The sequence below is a fragment of the Scyliorhinus canicula genome, chromosome 8 (genome assembly GCF_902713615.1).
Source record: "Scyliorhinus canicula chromosome 8, sScyCan1.1, whole genome shotgun sequence".
Lineage (NCBI taxonomy): Eukaryota > Metazoa > Chordata > Chondrichthyes > Carcharhiniformes > Scyliorhinidae > Scyliorhinus > Scyliorhinus canicula.
This window is the reverse complement of record NC_052153.1, coordinates 123,580,812-123,601,212: the sequence shown is the minus strand read 5'-3', so window position 1 is coordinate 123,601,212 and position 20,401 is coordinate 123,580,812. Positions and strand designations below refer to the sequence as shown.

Genomic DNA, 20,401 nt, shown 5'->3' with positions numbered 1-20,401 from the left:
TCAGCTTGCTGTGAAGGAAAAGAACACATTCGCCCTGTTAGATTAGTGGGGACACTTTTTCTACCCAGCACTGTGTAACTTAGTTTACACTGCATGGTATTGCACAGCAGCGGCAGCAGTGGAATTATAACCGTGCAGATTGATTCATTTATTTAAAAACTGTAATTGCTCTACAAGTTGCTTCTTGAAATAATGCTGTGGGGTATTTGTGCCCAAAGCAGTTCTTCATCTTTCCAATATTTTATACACTATGTTAATCAGTTTATTTCAAAACTCAAGTTGATTAGGGAGGTTCACAGAGAACTCCAATAAATGTTGATTACTTGAGAAAAGCAACTTGAAATAAATTAATTGAGGCTAGAGTGAACTCTGAGTGACATCCTCGAGAAGCATTTTATCTGTAGAGTTGCCTTCCTTCCTGTAATGTTTTTGTGTCTTTCGTGACTCTCTATAGATAGTGTGAATAATGACACTGAAAGGACCTATAGTTTGTGGAGGTTTAATTTTTCACCACATGACATTTGAAAGACCATATACTATTATTATTAACTGTATGTTAAAGTTATCACAGAACTCCTATGGTGCAGGAGGCCATTTGGCCCATCGTGCCTGCACCGACCCTCTGAAAGAGCACCCTACCTAGGTCCACTCCCCTTCCTATCCCCTTAATCCCATCTAACCTTTTGAACACCAAGGGCAAATTTATCATGGCCAAGCTAACTGACTTGCACATCTTTGGACTGTGGAAGGAAACCGGAGCACCCGGAGGAAACCCACGCAGTCACGGGGAAAACGTGCAAACTCCACAGTCACCCAAGGTCGGTATTGAACCTGGATCCCTAGCGCTGTGAGGCAGCAGTGCTACCACTGTGCCACCATGGTGCCCTTGTGTTGAGCCAAAGTGAGCCAAATCCATAGCTTGTCTATAAATTAGCTGAAGCGGAGACAACAATCCTAAAATATTCTTAAAGCAACATTATAGACTGCTATTGGAAAGTTCACTCACCTGATCAGAATCATTACTGAAGGAGTCTGTGCCATTGCACCTATCAGACTTCCTATACAAACAACTGCAAAGAATGCTGGGAAAGCATTTCCACAATTTGTCCTGGGACATCGTCCTGATGTAGCAGTGGCATTCTGGGTAAATTCAGTGTTGATACAGGCACAGCTGGTAAGATTCTAGCAATAGAGAAAATGTTACACATGAATCTTAAATGATAAACATTGTCCAAATTACACCTTATGAGAAGAAATTAAAACCAACAAATGGTGATGCTCAGCAGGTTTGGCAGCATCCCCAGAGAGAGAGAGTTAACATCATTTAGACTTGAAACGTTAACGCTGTTTCTGTGAACTCTGGGTTAGCCGCCACCATGCTCTGATACCGGGGCTGCCGCCACAGTCACCAGAGTCCCAGGCTGTGGGGAGAGAGTGAGGCTCAAGATCTGGGAGCAAGAAGGCAGGGTAGTCGAGAAAGAGGCAAACGGCCCACCCCAGCTTCCTCCTTGCCCCCTCCCCAGCTCCTTGTGTGGCCCTCTCAGCTCCATTGTCCCCCTCCACTCCCCCCCTTCCCGGTTCTTCCATGGAATTCCACGGAACAGGGGCTCTGCTCCTGCAAACTGTGAAGAAAAAGTCCAGGAGCTGGAGACAGAGGGAAAGGAGAAAGAAAGACAAAGACAGATAAAGGGATGAGAAACCAACCATTTAGGACTGAGATCAGGAGAAATTATTTCACTCAAAGGTTGGCAAATCTTTGGAATTCTTGACATCAGAGGCTTGTGGATGCTCCATCGTTGAATATATTAAGGCTGTGATAGACAGGTTTTTGGACTCACAGGAAATTAAAGGATACAGGTGTGTACTCCTGCTCCTATTTCTTATGGTCTTTTAGTGGGAAAGGAGAGATAAAGAGACAGACTGGGACAGAAAAGCTGGCAAAAGGTTAAGCTGCTTTTCAGGATGAGACACAAAAGCCTCCGGCCTCCCCAAACAGGCACCGGAATGTGGCGATTAGGGACTTTTCACAGTAATTTCATTGAAGCCTACTTGCGACAATAAGTGATTATTATTATTATTATTATTAAAAGCTGTGCTTGTTTGGGTGATTTAGGATTATCTATTTTGAATTTATACAGTATCTTTGTTATTCCAGCACGGAATGCACATGAACGGTACACCACGTCAACTTGTACTTTGGTTTATCTGGGCAAGAAATGTCCAAAGGAACATAACTCCAACTTTAGCATTGATTCCTATTGGAATCCATGATTCACTTCAGGTTGGTTCACTTAAAGTCACGATTTTCAGGAAAGCAACCATATTTTATTGTAGGATTTATTGTATCCTAAATTTGCTGTCCACTAATTTTGAATCTATGTCCTCTTGTCCTATTGTTAAATTAAGTTTGAAGTAAAATAGTGGATTTGCCTTTGCTCTTAATTGAACTATTTATGGAATACAAACTTAGGGAGCAAACAGGATCTCAAAATTAGTCATCTCCGGATTAATCCCAGTACCATGCACAAGTGAGTATAATAATGCCATGTCTCCTGTCAACACAAGAAATAAAATGGCATCATGACTGTTGAGCTTGTGGGACAACGTAACAGGGATTTGGAACCGACATCAACTTCAGAGAATTTAATCCCCGGAGAGATAAAAAAAATCTCTTTTCCTTGCCGGGAAACACCCCCCAGAGGTCTGGGTTGTGTGTTGGGCAGGGGAGACGCAGGAGCAGTGAGATTAATGTTGCTGCTGGAGGAAAGAGCGCGGTGGGGAGAAGATCACGATTGGGTCGGTGACGGGATGTTGGGGGAGAGAATTCACACATCTGCTTCATAGCCATCAGGGTCAAACTCAACAAAGGTTGTGACTGCTTTGTGAAACACAAACATAAAATATGAATTTATTTAGCATCATACATTGAGGTACATTTTTATGGATCAACATTCCAATAAGAGCAATATATGAAAAGCCTAATTTATTATCTCCGTTTCCCAATTTTATACAAAACAAAACCTTACATTGGCAGGAGTAAAAATTTAAAGACGGTCAAAGAAATCCATGCTTCCAGCCCCCAATCCCGCCCCATACTCCGAAACCCCACCCAGGGTAAAATACTAGAACTGTGCATGTACAGCATTGGCAACAGCACACCCACAAAAATAGGAATATAATGCAGATGAATGCGTGGCTGGAAGTATGGTGTAGGAGAGAGGGCTTTCAATTTGTAGGATATTGGGACTAGCTCTGGACCAGACAATGGGACTGGATGGGTGCTGCCTAAATAGATGCAGTCTAGGTTCCTTGCAGGGTCAAATATCAGTGGAAGAACATTTAGGGGACAGTGATCATTGTATCATAAGGTTACGGTTGGTGATGGAAAACGATAAAGAACCATCTAGAGTGAGAATAAAAACTGGGGGAAAGCCAACTTCAGTGGGGTGAGAACTGATCTGGGCCAAATAAATTGGAATCAAACGCTGGCAGGAAAATCAGCCAAACAATGAGCTACCTTCAAGAGGAGGTCATTCCGGCATGGCAAAGATACACTCCTTTGAAAGACAAACAAGCCCAGAGCTCCATGACAAAATAGATAGAGACCAAGGTGGAGAAGAAAATGTGTGCCTATGAGAGTATCAGGTGGATAATACAGTGGCCAACCAGGATGAATATAGGAAGTTCACGCAGGAAGTGAAAAAGCAAATAAGAGAAGCAAAGTGGGAGCACGAAAAGAGACTGGCAACTAACATAAATCTGAATTCCAAAGTCTGCTCTTGGCATATAAAAAAAAAAGTAGGGCTGACGAGGGACCAAAAAGGGGGTTTATACAGGGAGGCAGGGAGAAGAGCAGAGGTACCAAAGTAATACTTTTCTTCTGTCTTCACCAAGGAAGGATATTCTAACCAGGCCAGGGTGAAGGAGGATATAATTAATACACTAGAATTATTTAAAATTGATGAGGAAGACATAATGGATATGTTATCTGTACTTAAAGTTGATAAAACACCAAAAGAGGATGTTATGCATCCATGGATACTGAGGGAAGTGAGCGTAGGAATTGCAGAGTCATCAGCCTCCTTGCAGAGATAACAGAGAGGGGCAGAGCAGATTGAGAGAGAATTAATAACGGAATCAGAATCCTTGGCTTTATTAATAGGGCATAGAGTACAAGAGTATGAGGATTATGTTGAACGTTTTGGGGGGATTTATTGTCACGTGTACCGAAGTACAGTGAAAAGTATTGTTCTGCGCGCAGTCCAGACAGATCTATAAAAATTGGGAAGAGTCAATGTGGACATGCCAAATTTCCTTAGTTTCCTGAGGAAGTATAGGCGCTGCTGTGCTTTCTTGGTCGTAGCATCATCATGGGTGGACCAGGACAGATTGTTGGTGATGTGTACAGCTAGAAATTTGAAGCTGTCAACCATCTCCACCTCAGCACCATTGTTGCAGACAAGGGTGTGTATGATACTTTGCTTCGTGAATTCAATAACCAGCTTCCTAGTTTTGCTGATGTTGAGGAAGAGGTTGTTGTCATTACACTACACCACAAGGTGCTCTATCTCCCTCCTGTACTCTGACTCATCGTTGTTTGAGATCCGGCCCACTAAGAGCTGGGTTATCAGCAAACTTGTAAATGGAGTTGGAGCCAAATTTTTCCACACAGTCGTGTGTGTTTAGGGAATATAGTAGGTTGCTAAGTACGCAGCCTTATGGGGCCCTGGTATTGAGGACTGTCTTGGAGGAGGTGTTGTTGTTTATCCTTACTGCCTGTGGTCTATGGATCAGGAAGTCGGTCTGACATAAGAGTCCTTGTTGTCGAGATGCTCCATGAATGAGTGTAGGGCCAGGGAGATAGTGTCTGCTGTGGACCAGTTGTGGTGGTGCAAACTTGTATAAGACACTAGCTGGGCCTCAGCTGGAATATTATATAATAATAATCTTTACTGTCACAAGTAGGCTGACATTAACACTGCAATGAAGTTATTGTGAAAAGCCCCTAGTCGCCACATTCTGGCCCCTGTTTGGGTACACAGAGGGAGAATTCAGAATGTTCAAATTACCCAACAGCACGTCTTTCAGGACTAGTGGGAGGAAACTGGAGCATCCGGAGGAAATACACACAGACACGGGAAGAACATGCAGACTCCACACAGACAGTGGCCCAGCAGGGAATCGAACCAGGGACCCTGGCGCTGTGAAGCCACAGAACTAAGCACTATGCTACCATGCTGCCCCATATTATATCCAGTTCTGTGCATCGTGTTTTAGGAAAGATGTAGCAGCATTGGCGAGGGAGTGCATGAAAGATTCATGAGAATGGTCCAGGGTTACGGAACTTCAGTTAAGAAAGAGTGGAGACATTGGGATTGTTTTCCTGGGAGAAGAGTTGAGAGGATATTTGATGGAAGTCTTCCAAATCATGAGGGGTCTGGGCAGGGTGGATAAGGAGAAGCTGTTCATACTCATGAGAACAAGAGGGCACAGATTGAAAGTAATTGGCAAAAGAAGAAAAGGTGATGCGCAAAAGCTTTTTCACACAGTGAACGGTTAAGGTATGGAACGTACTGCAGGTGGAGGCAGGGTAAATCTAGACATTCAAGCGGGAATTAGACTGTTATCTGAAAAGGAAGCAAGTGCATGGGTATGGGGAGATGGTAGGAGAATAGCACTTAGTCAGTACACAGGGTTACAGGCAGAGGACGGGAGAATGCAACTCAATGAATGTGCAGGGGTACGGGGAGATAGCAGGAGACTGGAACTCAATGAATGTGCGGGGGTACGGGGAGATGGCAGGAGAATGGAACTCAATGAATGTGGGGGGGTTCGGCGAGATGGCAGGAGACTGGAACTCAATGAATGTGCAGGGGTACAGGGAGAAGGCAGGAGAATGGCACAGTGAATGTGCAGGGGTACAGGGAGAAGGCAGGAGAATGGCACAGTGAATGTGCAGGGATACGGGGAGATGGCAGGAGAATGGCACAGTGAATGTACAGGGGTACAGAGAGAAGGCAGGAGAATGGCACAGTGAATGTACAGGGGTACAGGGAGAAGGCAGGAGAATGACACAGTGAATGTGCAGGGGTACAGGGAGAAGGCAGGAGAATGGCACAGTGAATGTGCAGGGGTACAGGGAGAAGGCAGGAGAATGGCACAGTGAATGTGCAGGGATACGGGGAGAAGGCAGGAGAATGGCACAGTGAATGTGCAGGGGTACAGGGAGAAGGCAGGAGAATGGCACAGTGAATGTGCAGGGATACGGGGAGATGGCAGGAGAATGACACAGTGAATGTGCAGGGATACGGGGAGAAGGCAGGAGAATGGCACAGTGAATGTGCAGGGATACGGGGAGATGGCAGGAGAATGGCACAGTGAATGTGCAGGGGTACAGGGAGAAGGCAGGAGAATGGCACAGTGAATGTGCAGGGGTACAGGGAGAAGGCAGGAGAATGGCACAGTGAATGTGCAGGGGTACAGGGAGAAGGCACGAGAATGACACAGTAAATGTGCAGGGGTACAGGGAGAAGGCAGGAGAATGGCACAGTGAATGTGCAGGGATACGGGGAGAAGGCAGGAGAATGGCACAGTGAATGCGCAGGGATACGGGGAGATGGCAGGAGAATGGCACAGTGAATGTGCAGGGATACGGGGAGATGGCAGGAGAATGACACAGTGAATGTGCAGGGGTACAGGGAGAAGGCAGGAGAATGGCACAGTGAATGTGCAGGGGTACAGGGAGAAGGCAGGAGAATGACACAGTGAATGTGCAGGGGTACAGGGAGAAGGCAGGAGAATGGCACAGTGAATGTGCAGGGATACGGGGAGATGGCAGGAGAATGGCACAGTGAATGTGCAGGGGTACAGGGAGAAGGCAGGAGAATGGCACAGTGAATGTGCAGGGGTACAGGGAGAAGGCAGGAGAATGGCACAGTGAATGTGCAGGGATACGGGGAGAAGGCAGGGGAGTAGTACTCAGTGAATGTTCAGGATTGCAGGGAGAAGGCAGGAGAATGGAACTCAATGAATGTGCAAGGGTATGGGGAGAAGGCAAGAAAATGACACTCAGTGAATGTGCAGGGATATGGGGCGAAGGCAAGAGAATGACACTCAGTGAATACACAGGATTAGGGGTAGAAGACAGGGGAATGGCACTTACTGAATGTGTAGGGTTACGGGGAGATGGCCCTCGGTGAATTGCAACCACTAAGTCCATTCCAATCACCCAAACATGTGATTGCAATGCACTTACCTCTCTTTGATGTGGTTGATGTTTGTAAACATTGGGATTTCAACCCTTGGAATCATTCATCCATGAAGAGAGATGAACGAATCAAGGCTGCAGCTGTTTTGTGGAACCTGTCAATCACAACCCGCTACCAGAAATGAATGGCTTGCAGCTAACTGATATGAGAGGTTCAAACACAGGTCACGGCTGTTCTCCTTTCAGGAATGGATAAATGGTGCTTCCAGGTAAGTTTTACAACTAGTTAGGGTCCCCGTGGGAGGTCCCTCTAGTTAGAGGATCCCTGTGGGGCGTCCTTCTAGTTAGGGGGTGTCTGTGAGGGGCTTCGTTATTTAGGGTTCCCTGCGGGTCTTCCTAAAAAAGGGGCTCCGAGGGAGTCTTGCTATTAAAGGGGTCCAGGGGGAGTTTACACTATGAAGGAGGATCCAGGGAGGGGCTCCCTATTAAGCGGGTCCCCTCGGGGGGTCTCCCTATTATGGGGGTCCCTGTAATTTTGGGGTCTCTGTGGGGGGTCTCCCTAGTTAGGGAGTCCCTGGGATGGGGTGGGGGCTGATTTGTGATGGGGGAGGAGGTGTCTGGCCGTGGGACTGCGCTATCAGGCCGCCCACTCAAAATGGTGGCCTGATAGTGGGATTCCATTGAGAATCCCTCCTCTTCCTCACCATAACCAAGATCAAGCTTTCCCACTCCCTGTCATTCTGGTGTGCTCCATGTGCCTATCCAATAACCACTTGAAAGTTCCTAAAGTGTCCGACTCCACTATCACAGCAGGCAGTCCATTCCACACCCTAACCACTCTCTGAGTAAAGAACCTACCTTGGACATGCTGAACCTTATAGTTATGCCTGCCCAATTCTCCCCTCCCCTTCCACATCTAGACACGGAAGGGCCTGTTATGTGCTGTACTGTTCTATGTTCTATCCTTGAATTTGCATGACGAGTGATACCGAATTGGTTCCTGGCGGGAACATAATTCAGTAACAATTCTTCTCCGGCGGGAGAACCGTCTCCCAAACGAAGAATCTCGCCCAGGTTTACAGGGGAATGGCAGGAGAATGTACTCAGTGAATACACAGAGGTATGAGGGGAAGGCAGGAGAATGGCACTTGGTGAATTGCTCTGTACAGAAAGGAAAGGTTGAATGGCCTCCTTCAGCAATGTAACTATTCTTTGAGTCTGTGATATACGGTCACTTGGTTCTCCAGAAGTTCAACATTGCTAAAAGAGTCACATCTTGAAGAAGCATTTTGTCTTGAACAAACACAAAAATGCAAAAATTCAAACTATCACAACAATTTATACTGGAGGAGAAAAGAGTGCTGATTGGTTGTCAAGTCGACTCTAATTGACCAAGGTGTTGGCTCCCAATGAACCATGGTTGACAGGGCCCTGAGCTATGTCAAACCTAATTCCCACACTTCTATCACCACCCCATCGCCTCCCAGAGCTGCGATAAGCTTCCACTTGTCCTCACCTTCCACCCACCCTAGCAGCCTCTGCATCCAAAGAATCATCCTCCATCATTTTCACCGCTTCCATCATAATGCCACTGCTAAGCCGATCTTCTCCACCCCTCACTGTTATTATTCCAAAGGAACCATTCCGTCTGAATCACCCGTGTCCACTCCTCAATCACCCCCAACACTTTGTCCCCATCCCACAGCACCTTCCCAGGCGAATGTAGGAGATATGAAACGAAAGGGGAAATGCTGGAAAATCTCAGCAAGTCTGGCAGCATCTGCAGGGAGAGAAAGGAGCTAACGTTTCGAGTCCGATGACTCTTTGTCAAAGCTGGGATGTAGGAGATATAACAGCTATTTTATCACCTTTTTTATCACCATCCAAGGCCCCAAACACTCCTTCCCGGTGAAGCAGCAGTTTACATGTGCCTCTTTAAATTTAGTCTACTTTATTCGCTGCTCACAATGTAGTTTGCTCTCCATTGTGGAGACCGAATGCAGATTAGATGACCGTTTTACAAAACATCCCTGCTCAGTGCGCAGCATGACCCTGCGCTTCAAGTGGCCTCCCATGTTAATTTGTCGCCTTTCTCTCACACTGACATCTCCATCCTCGGCCTGCTGCAGTGTTGCTGTCAAGTTCAATGCAAATTTGAGGAACAGAATCTTAGCTTTTGATTAGAAACTTTTCAGCCTTCTGGACTCAACACTGAGTTCAAAACTTTAAGGCCATAAACACTGTCCCTCATTCTGATTCTTTATTTTTGCATATGTGTCAGTTTAATTCTTGTTTTTCATGTTTTTGCTTTTGAACGTAACTGTTCATTACTCTGCCACTCACAGACTAGATAAATCTTCTGTTTCTTCAATCTAGGCATTACCACTCCCTTTGGCCTTTGTACCAAGGCACTTTTGTCAAATATCTCTCCTGCAGTCTTCCTTCCCCCGTTTTTTCAGGGGTGCTTTTTTCGGTTTTTCCCTTACCCCACTCCTGGTCCGGACCATAGGACCGTTGGGGTCGACTCCTGACCTCTTCCCCCGTCGGGATTTGCCGCTACAGCTCCGTTGGGGGCCCTGAAAAGAGCCCCAAAGTCCGTTCTCAGCGGGAGCTGCCGAATGTGCGGCTTAACTCCTCATTGCCGCCACCGGAAGTCAGCATCTCTCCTGCAGTCTACAATATGGCAGATTATTCCTTTGCTTCTTCTTCCTCTCTCTGCCCTTCCACTTGCTCAAACGCTATTACATTTCTATCTCCCTTCGGTTCTGAAGGTCCTTGATCGGAAACCCTTGCAATATCCCACACTGGACCTACGAGATGGGGATACTTGTCTTCCCCACCAGGGGCAGGGTATTTGGATTTGTTTATTGTCACATGTACCGTGAATAGTATTGTTCTGCATACAGTTCAGACAGATCATTGCATACATGAGAAAAATACAGAGGGCAAACATAAATACACAATGTAAATACATAGGCATCGGGTGAAGCATACAGGCATATCTCAAATACCCAATGGTCAGTAAGGCACTGAACAGAGAGAGTCGTATACATATCGTTTGTATAAATAAAACTTTGTTTCTAGCTTACTCGATGTGGACTCCCCGTGTCCTTATGGGGTGCTGAGGAACAAGCACAAAGATTGGATATGAGGAGGGTGGGAGGTGGACTCCCCGTGTCCTTATTAAACACTAACTCCGTTTTTCTCTCTCCATGGATGCTGCCATACCTGCTGGGTACTTCCAGCACTTGCTGTTTTATTCCAAGAATCTGTCAGCACCCTCAAGCGCATTTGGAGCCATTATCTCAAAAGTTATTCATTCAATTGAGACTAGAAAACTGTCAGAGAATTAACAAATTACCCACAAAACCATCCACTCTCAGTTCATGAATTAATTATAAAGCCTGATATCAGCAAATCAATATTTGGGATGTTTTCAATCTTTCAAACAGGGCAGAAGATCACACTGGAAAGGTTTTCCAATAAACAAATGCAATGACAATCCCATAAGATATATTTAGTTGATTTTCACAAACAGAAAGCTGAGTGGTTTCTAAGTTGACTAAACTGAACATGTTGGGCGTGTGATCCTGGACTGCAATCATTGATGTTTATGCAGTGCCCTCTAGTGGTCTGGCTATGTTCTATAAGTGGCTCAATCCCATTCTCATTTAACCTTGCTACATCTACTGATTGCAGACTCATTCCTGGGATGGCAGGGCTGACATATGAGGAGAGATTAAGTCGGTTAGGCATGTATGCGCTGGAGTTCAGAGGAATGAGGGGGGTCTCATAGAAAGCTGCAAAATTCTAAAGGCAGGGTAGATGCAAAGAAGATGTTTCTGTTGGTGGGGGTGTCCAGAACCAGGGGTCACAGTCTGAGATTACGGGGTAGACTATTTAGGACTGAGATTAGGAGAGATTTCTTCACCCAGAGAGTGGTGAGCCTGTGGAATTTGCTACCATAGGAAGTAGTTGAGGCCAAAACATTGTATGTGTACAAGAAGTAGTTAAATGTAGCACTTAGGGCGAAGGGGATCAAAGGATATTGCGGAACGCGGGATCAGGCTATTGAGTTGGATGATCAGCCATGATCATAATGAATGATGGAGCAGGCTCGAAGGGCCGAATGGTCTCCTCTTGTCCCTATTTTCTTTTAAAAATATTTTTATCAAATGCATTTTCACATATATACGGACCAAAGCAAAACAGCAACAATCTCAACACACAACTTGCAATAACCATATCCAAACTGCCCTCCTCTCCTCCCTCCAGCCCACGCCCCTCCTTTTCTCTAATCAAAGCAATCGCCAAACAAATGAACCATGGTGTCGACGTTCTCAGCGACGTTCCTCGTTGATTGGGCCATACTCTGCAGTGCCTCGGCAATGCCCACCTGCGATTGGGACATAATGCTGAGGCCCTCAGCCATGGTTGTCACAGACTGAGCCATGCCTTGGAGACCACCACTCAAGATGCTGACCTTGTGCTGCAGGCTTTCCACTGCAGTCACCATCCTAGCAGTATTGGCCTTGATGCCCCGCATTGTAGGCATCATTTTCTGCACCCATAGCCTTTGGGATTCCTCCAATCAACTATGCACTTGCTGGAATGTCATTGACATCCCCTCCTGAATGTTACAGCCGTGTCCTAGTATCCGCATCATCTCTGGGATAACCTTGTCCAGAAGTTCTGACTGGGACTCAGCTGATTCCTGGGATCTAGCAGACCTCTGCCAGGTGAGCCCCTTGCATGTTGCTGTCTAAACCTGCTGTACATCAGCAACTGTGCGGTTATCACCAGGTTGTGCTCCAGAAGCTTGTCCACTAATGTCTCCCACGGAGGTGTGTGTCTCTGCGGTGGTGGAAGGTGGGGTGACAGCTGTGATGCGCCAACGGTGGTTTCCTCGGAGGGCTTCTCTGAGGTGGTCTCTTGGGTGTTGGAGGGAGGGGTGGGGGACTACATGGGATGGCCTGGTGCCATTTGATGGAGATTCTACAAGAGAATGTGATAGAATGGACATGTGGTCAGTGAGAGGGATTGATCATTTTGTCTGACATGAATAACTCACTTGAGACAGGTCAGTCTGGATAAAGGGGCAGTGGATCCTCACCACTGCGGAGCATCGAACCTCACTGTCGGTGACTGCTCTCTCCTCGGTCAATCCTGCGACCTTCAGGGCCAGTTCTTTGCAGAGGTGGGGATTCAGATCTCTGGTTCTCCGTCCCCTGTCTTGGCCCTTTCCCGCTTATTATGGGCTATCTTCTCCGGCAGGGACAAAGAGAGGCCCTTTTGAGCCGCACACTGGATGGATCAGGGTGGTCTATAGCAAGTGGCATGTGTGCGTACCACACCTGAATAAGATGGGTTGGTGCTGGTGGGTGCCAGGGGGTGCTGAGAAACAAGCACAAAGACTGGATATGAGAAGGGTGCGAGATGTCAGCCAGTGATTTGGGGGGATGGGTTTGGGAATTTGAGGGGTGGCAGGTGGAACTGATGCCAGGAGAGAGGTGGTAACTTACCCTTGTAGCTGGGTAGAGGTCATTCTCTTCTACTGACATTGGACGGCGGTCTTCCTGGTCATGCTGCCCAAACTGATAGTCACTGCCAGTGCCTCCCAGGGGGCATCGCTGACCCTGCTGCAGGTTCTCTGATCCCATTGGGAGAACAGGGTGGCCCGCCTCTCACCCACAGCATTGAGAAGTCTGACCAGGTCGGCATCCCAGGTCTGCACCCTGCCATGCTTGTGTGTCGACTGGTAATGAGGGGCATTTAAAAGCAACTCCCCCTTGTTAGTGGCGAGCTGCTGAGATGCGAGTCTGGTGAATCAGATGGCGATACACCCCGTAATAGCGAGAAACTTGTGGGTGCTCATTTATGGCACTAAGTGTCGTTAAATAGAGGCCGCGATCTCGCCAACACGACCGGCGATAAACACCCGCCAATTGCGCCCAAAGTGACATTTCAAAATTATTCTGCTAAACCCCGCTCCCACATTTCTTTCTAAATGGGATACTCGGGACGATTAAGAGCCCTAGTTAATTTTCTTTCCCTGAGCCCAGAGGGAAGTTATACTTTGAGAAAAAAGAAGTAGTTTTGCCTCATCTCGGTTTTAAATTTGTTACCCCTTATCCTGAGACTATGACCTTTCATCTAGAATACCCCACACGAGGAAGCATCTGCTCCATGTCTACTTTATCCATACCTTTTAGCATCTTATATACCTCAATTTGATCTCCCCTCATTCTTCTAAACTCTAAAGAGTATAGGTCTAAACTGCTCAATCTGTCTTCGTAAGGCAAGCCGCTCACCTCTGGAATCAATCTAGTGAACCTAGGGCAGCATGGTGGCACAGTGGTTACCACTGCTGACTCACAGCTCCAGGGACCCGGGTTCAATTCTGGCCTCTGACGACTATATGTCGGACAAAGTTTGCACCTCCTCCCCGTGTCTGCTTGGCTTTTCTCCGGGTACTCCAGTTTCCTCCCACAGTCCAAAGATGGGCAGGTTAGGTGGATTGGCCATGATAAATTGCCCCTTGGTGTTCAAAAAGTTGGATTGATTACTGGGTGGAGGCATAGGCTTGGGTAGAGTGCTCTTTCCAAGGGCCAGTGCAGAGTCTGTAAATTCTATGATCCTATGAACCTCATCTGAACTGCCTCCAATGCCACTGTATCTTTCATCAAATAATGGGACCAAAACTATGCACAATACTCCAGGTGCAGTCTCACCAATGCCTTGTATAGTTGCACCAACACTTCCTTACCTTTATACTCTATTACTTTCACTATAAATGCCAACATTCCATTCGCTTTCTTTGTTATCTATTGTACCTGCATACTAATTTCCTGCGACTCATGCATGAGGACACCCAGATCCTTCTGCAGCGGAGCACCCCGAAGTCTCTCCCCACTTAGATAAGAAGTTGCCTTTCCATTTTTCCAGCCAAAATGGATGACTTCACACTTATCCATGTTAAACTTCATCTACCATATTTACGGGCCCATTTTTATAAATGTGCTGCCTCCTGTAACAAAAACTCACTTGTCTGTCACTTTCTGATTGACTAAAGAAATTGGAGCCAAAATGGAAAATATCATAATTCTGGCAAAATAAAAATGCGTGCCCTGGGTGTGGGTGTCAAGTAAGAGATAAAATCACACTTCATCCTATTGATGGATTGGAGTCCTGTCTGGAGCTCTTCTTGTGTATAGTTTGACAAACAAGAATGATTGCTTAGCATCTGCTCAATATCAATGGATTTGTGTTTTGTAACTTCTATGTTATTAGAGTAAACTGTCGTGAAGGGTAATTTAGCATTGATGTTATTGTTATGAGTTAAGACAAAATTGTTGCGTTGATGGCAAATATCTCAACAATTTGGTTTTTCCATCAAAGAAAATGTTGTCCTTATAATTCAGGGTGTCTCTCAGTCTCTGAATTCATTCTTATTAGTCTATTCTGTCTGGTGTAAGGGAAGAGCAGGTGTTCTGCAAAGTATCATTTCACATCAAACAACAATTCCATACTTATCTTGCTGTGCAGGGTCTCTGTGGGCTTCAGGCTGCAGCCTGACTCCCTCACCAGTACTGACTCCCCTCCATTGGTGGTTATGTCATTCCCAATGGTTTCTGCTAGGAGCCAGTGTCGAGGCATGCAAATGAAGCCTATGTGATCGATAATTTGCACCTACTTTTGCCGCTGGATCTCAGATTCACACTGAGTTACAATTAGCCCGTGTAGTTAAGAACTTTCTGAGAAAAGCTAGAAGAACGTTTGCCTCTGTTTTCTTTTAGTTTTCACAACCCCAAAGGATTATGTACCATCTGCATAGAATTTACATATGGAAACAGGCTATTTAGCCCAACAGGTCGAAGTGGTAATCTTTTCACCCGAATGCATCTCACCCTCTCAACATATCTTTCTGTTCCTCCCTCCCTTGTGTACATGTCTAGCTTCTTCTTGCATGCTATTCTTCCCAACCACTTCATGTGGTTGTGAGTCCCAAATACTCTCCCCTCTCTGAGTGAAGAAGTTTCTCCTGAATTCCTTATTGGATTAATTAGTGCCTATCTTATATTTCTGGCTCCTAGTTTTCACAAGGGGAATTGTAAGCCTGTTATTGTGTTGCTTAAGTTCCCTGCTGCATTAGCGTTTAGCTGCTGTCTACAATTTAGGATTTGCGGATTGAGGTTGGCTATGCTAACCCACACACCAGGAAAATATAGAGGTAGGTTTCAGTTCAGGAGACTGTTTATGGGGACAGTGATCTGGCCATGAACATGGAGATTGTAATGGCAGAGAAACAACAATATCTTTTACATAAAGTTAGCACAGCATGAACCCAGTTCTTAGTGGGCATGGAAAGATTATTTGTCTTCCCCACTAGGTTGAGGAGCATGACCTTTTCCAAGCACCTGACAATTTACAATGTGATGCTGAAAGCAACAGTAATAATACAAAAAAAAAGCAATTCAGACGTGAGGAATAATTTCATTACAGCATGATGGGCGGGATCCTCCAATAACGGGGTAATGTCCCCACGCCGGCGTGAAGAGCGGCGCCAACCACTCCGGCGTCAACGGTCCCAATAATGGGGAATGCTCCCCTTACCAGGGGGCTAGGTTGGCGCCGGAGTGGTCCCCGCAGCTCCAGCCAGCGCGGAACGGCCCGCGCGAGTTCACACATGTGCGGAACGGCCGTGATTCCGCACATGCACGGAACGGCTGGAGTATTTCCGCGCATGCGCGCTATGGCCGGTGTATGTGTGGCGCATGTGCGGGGGTTCCCTTCTCCCCGCTGGCTCCCGGGCAATATACCGGGGCCCGGCGCGGAGTAAAATAGGCCCCCACGGAACCAGCACGCCCGCCGATTGGTAGGCCCCAATCGCGGGCCAGGCCACCATGGCACCCCCCCCCCCCCCCCCCCCCCCCCAGCCTCCAGGACGGCCCCCGCATACTCACCTTCCAAGTCCCGCCGTGTGGGACCTGAGTAACCCATGCCAGCGGGACTCGGCCAAACACGTTGGCCACTTGGCCCATCGGGGCCCGGAGAATCGGCGGGGGAGCTGCTGTCAATGGCTCCCGACCAGTGCGGCGGGAATCCCACGGGCGCCCGAGAATCGGTGCCAAACAATGGGGAAGCCGGCATTGGGGGGCGATTCTCACATCCCCAGGGATTCTCCGACCCAGCGACGGGTCAGAGAATCCCAGCCCTAAACTCTACTCACCTTGCTCCTTCCCCAATCCACCGTGCCATTCTCTAACTGGAGCACTTTTGTTTTTCTAGTTTATTTAATTTTTTTTAGAAAGTTAATTAAGAGTTTTCTTCTAATTTCAGATCTTGCCTTCTTGTTTCTCTAAGTTGCCTCCACTCATTTGGAGGTAGAAATCTGGGCCTAGGCATGAGTGTAAGAGTTTGGTTGAGCTCATGCTCACTTCATCCAAAGGTTGTAGAGTCAGGTACAACCTTCTTGGACTTAGTATTTAACAATGCACACTCATGCCCCTCCCCACTCCTCAATCACTGACCCTGGAAACATGGACTGTAGCTGACTGGTTCCAGGACTGCCTGGTTAATCACACCGCCTTGCACAAAAACAATGCATTGAGGTCTCAAAACCGACCCATTCCTATGCTCCCAACAATCTCCATGGTTCAGGTCATCACCCCATTTCCATTTGTGCAAGCAAGGAATAGTTGGTAAGATGAAGCATAAATTTGTAGATGCTATTCCATGGAAATAAATATCAGGAGTGATGTCCACCAAGGTAGTCATGGTTTCAACCAGTCTTAAGATGCAAATCAAAATGACTATGTTTCATGCTATGCAGGCCGAAACACCCATTATGCAGCTCAACTGACATGTCCTGCTTTTTTTACACCATTCTCAGCTGGCATTATCAACGGAAAGTTTCTATTTAGTTCTTAAAAAATATAGGTACATAAAAGAAGATGAAGGATGAGAATATTCACCTTGTTAGTGCATCCTGCAAAACATGGGGATAGGTAGGTGATGCCATCAGACCCACAGACTGGGTTGAAGGTCTCTTTCGTACAACCACAATCTTCGTTACATGGTACAGTTAGATTCCTTTGTAACCCATTGAAGGAACTGCAAAATAATTTAAAAATCACAAGTGAGAAAATGTTCAAAACCTAATGTTGTGTGTGTTCCCTCACAAGGATGCTGATCGATTTGGACATTACTACATGGCCAAGCCGAGATGCTGCAAAGATAATTTCTACATGTTCCAGACAGAGTGGGAATGTGACTACCATGCTAGAATAGCTGATGAAGTTGATGCTGACATCAACAGTCTTGCAGGTTATTAAAGTGTCAGCTCCACTGCATGAATCTTTCCTCTAGCTTGTTGCCAACTGTGGTAGCTGTATGTTGAGGTCAATACTTTTCTCCATTATACAAACCACATTCAAGAGCAGCTCTCACATTTAGAGGCAGCTCACTTGATTTATGTAGACTCCACTAACTCCACTTCATTCGTTCAAGCGACAGATTATCTGTAAGTGGCCTTTATGGAGTCACGTTCTCGTACGGAACTTGTTTACCCACTTGAGTAATGATTGAGTGGAACGAGTAGAAAGGTAGGCCCGAGATCCAAACTCTGGAACAGGAGGTATTGAAAGAGGTTGAATTTCTTAAATATATTCTTGAAGACTGGAAAGAAAACTGCAGGGGACTAAACCAAATTTCAGTTTACCATTGAGTTTTTAATTCATCATCATCTTTTTTACTGTCACAGGTAGGCTTACGTTAACACTGCAATGAGGTTATTGTGAAAATCCCCTAGTCGCCACATTGCAGCGCCTATTTGGGTACAAAGAGAGAGAATTCAGAATGTCCAATTCATCGAACAAGCACGTCTTTTGGGTCTTGTAGGAGGAAACCGGAGCACCTCGAGGAAATCCACACAGACACGGGGAGAAAGTGCAGAATCTGGACAGACAGTGACCCAAGCTGGGAACCAAACCCAGGTCCCTGACACTGTGAAGCAACAGTGCTAACCACTGTGCTGCCATGCCGCCCATTTTATAACAGTTGGAGCATTCGGATTTGGAATGGTATTGCTGTAGCTTTGTGGTCTGCTCTTCTTGACTGATGAGCTCCAACATTACTTGGCCAGATAGCTAAATGGTGTATTTTACATTCCATCCATCTTACTTCCACAGAAATGTTCTGCCTCCCAGTTAAACCATAAACCTACTGAATGAGTCCACAATTTTATTGTTTCCTTTTCAAGCTGATACTAAATGACAGGGAAAGGATTCTCAATCAGCCAAGAATCCAATGAGTTAAGGTGTAATTCAGTTGCAAGAATTGTTTGGACTGTGTCCCTTCATCTCAATGAAACAAGTGGAGCTGTATGAGGCAGCTTCACACTATCTTGCAAGCCTGCCACTGGTAGCAAGGTCCCCGATTTGGCAGAGAAACGGGTGGCAGGGAAAATCGGGATCGGCGCTAAATGCTCTGGGCCCCCGTGGCGGCAGGATCAGAGTTTACACTCATGCACCAGCAGGAAGATACTAATCATAGAATTTACAGTGCAGAAGCAAGCCATTTGGCCCATCGAGTCTGCACCGGATCTTGGAAAGAGCACCCTACCAAAGCCCACACCTCCACTGTATCCCCATAACCTAGTAATCCTACCCAACACTAAGGGCAATTTTGGACACTAAGAGCAATTTAGCATGGCCAATCCACCTAACCTGCACATCTTTGGACTGTGGGAGCAAACCGGAGCACCTGGAGGAAACCCATGCACACACGGGGAGAATGTGCAGACTCCGCACAGATTTTGTCCCAAGCCGGGAATCGAACCTGCGACCCAGGAGCTGTGAAGCAAATGTGCTAACCACTATGCTACCATGCTGCACAATTTGCACATGACCCATTTGCATCCGCCTAGCGGGCCTGACACCACGTGGGCGGGTTTTGCAACAGGTATCAACAAACGCAAACCTGACATCAAAGAGAGTTAAGTGCATTCCAAACACGCCCTTTCACGCTTGAGTGATTTTGAAGGGCTGAGCTGGAAATTGAAAGCACTTAACTCTCTTTGAAGTAGTTGATGTTTGTACACATGGTAGTTTCAGCCCTTAGACTTACTCAACTACAAAGATGAATGAAGCAAGGCTCACAGCTGATTTGTGGAAGTTGTCCATCACAGCCCACTACCAAAAATTAATGAATTGCTTCCAGCTAATGAATCTGAGGGGTTTAAACACAGGTCATAGCTGTTCTTCTTCCAGGAATGGGCAGGTGGTGCTTCCAGATAAGTGTTACAACTATATTTTTTCACTGCCCCTCTCTGGACTGTTTTCTCACTTCCAGAAGTCTCTTTTCTGGTGGGGGGGGGGGGGTCTGTGGGGGGTTCCTCTATTTAGGGTCCCATGGGGGGTTCCTTTAGTTAGGGGGTCTCTTCTGAGGAGGTGGGAATCTCTCTATTTAGGTGGTCACTGGGGCTTGTCTCCCTATTTAGAGGGTCCCTGGGGTGGTCTCCCTATTTGGATGATCCCTGGGGGGGGGGGGGTCCTCCCTATTTAGGGGGTCCCTGGGGGGTCTTCCCTATTTAAGTGGTCCCTTGGGGGCAGGGGAATGGGTCAGGTCACCCTGTACTTGGAGGAAGGAGGAGCACCCAGAATATCCAGGGGGTGAGGGGTTTATTTGAAATCCCAGAGCAAGGGGGGTAGCCACGGGACATAGAACATAGAACAGTACAGCACAGTACAGGCCCTTCAGCCCACGATGCTGTGCCGGCCATTTATCCTAATCTAAGACCAACCTAACCTGCACCTCTTCAATTTACTGCTGTCCATGTTCCTGTCTATTGGTTGCCCACTCATAATGGCACCCCAATAGTGGGATTCCTTCGCCATGCAGAAATGTGCATGGCAAAGGATTCTGATTTGCTCCGAGATTTGCGCTCCCGGCGGAACTGCAAATCACGTACAATTCAGCTCCGGCAGGAGAACATAGTCTCCCAAATGGAGATCCTTGCCCAAGATACAGGTGCACCCCTCCATGCATGTCAGCCATCCTATTTTACTCCATTTGTGTTTTAGGTTCAGTTTTCATCTGCCTGTATTTATAAACAAAAGATGCCAGCTACATTCTGTAAAAATTAATTTCCAGTTTGCATTCCAAAATAGACTCAGACATTATTCGTAAGTGTAA

At 46.6% G+C, this 20,401-nt stretch overlaps 1 protein-coding gene across 1 annotated transcript in view; it reads right to left on the bottom strand.

The window, feature by feature from the left end:
• Positions 1-20,401, bottom strand: part of LOC119970486 (solute carrier organic anion transporter family member 3A1-like) — a 427,206-nt gene that overhangs the window by 12,885 nt on the left and 393,920 nt on the right. The window contains exons 7-8 of the mRNA XM_038805186.1: positions 17,182-17,320; positions 1,007-1,182 (exon numbers count right to left, since the gene is read on the bottom strand). Coding sequence (XP_038661114.1) covers positions 1,007-1,182; positions 17,182-17,320 — 315 coding nt within the window. The remainder of the gene's footprint in view (positions 1-1,006; positions 1,183-17,181; positions 17,321-20,401) is intronic.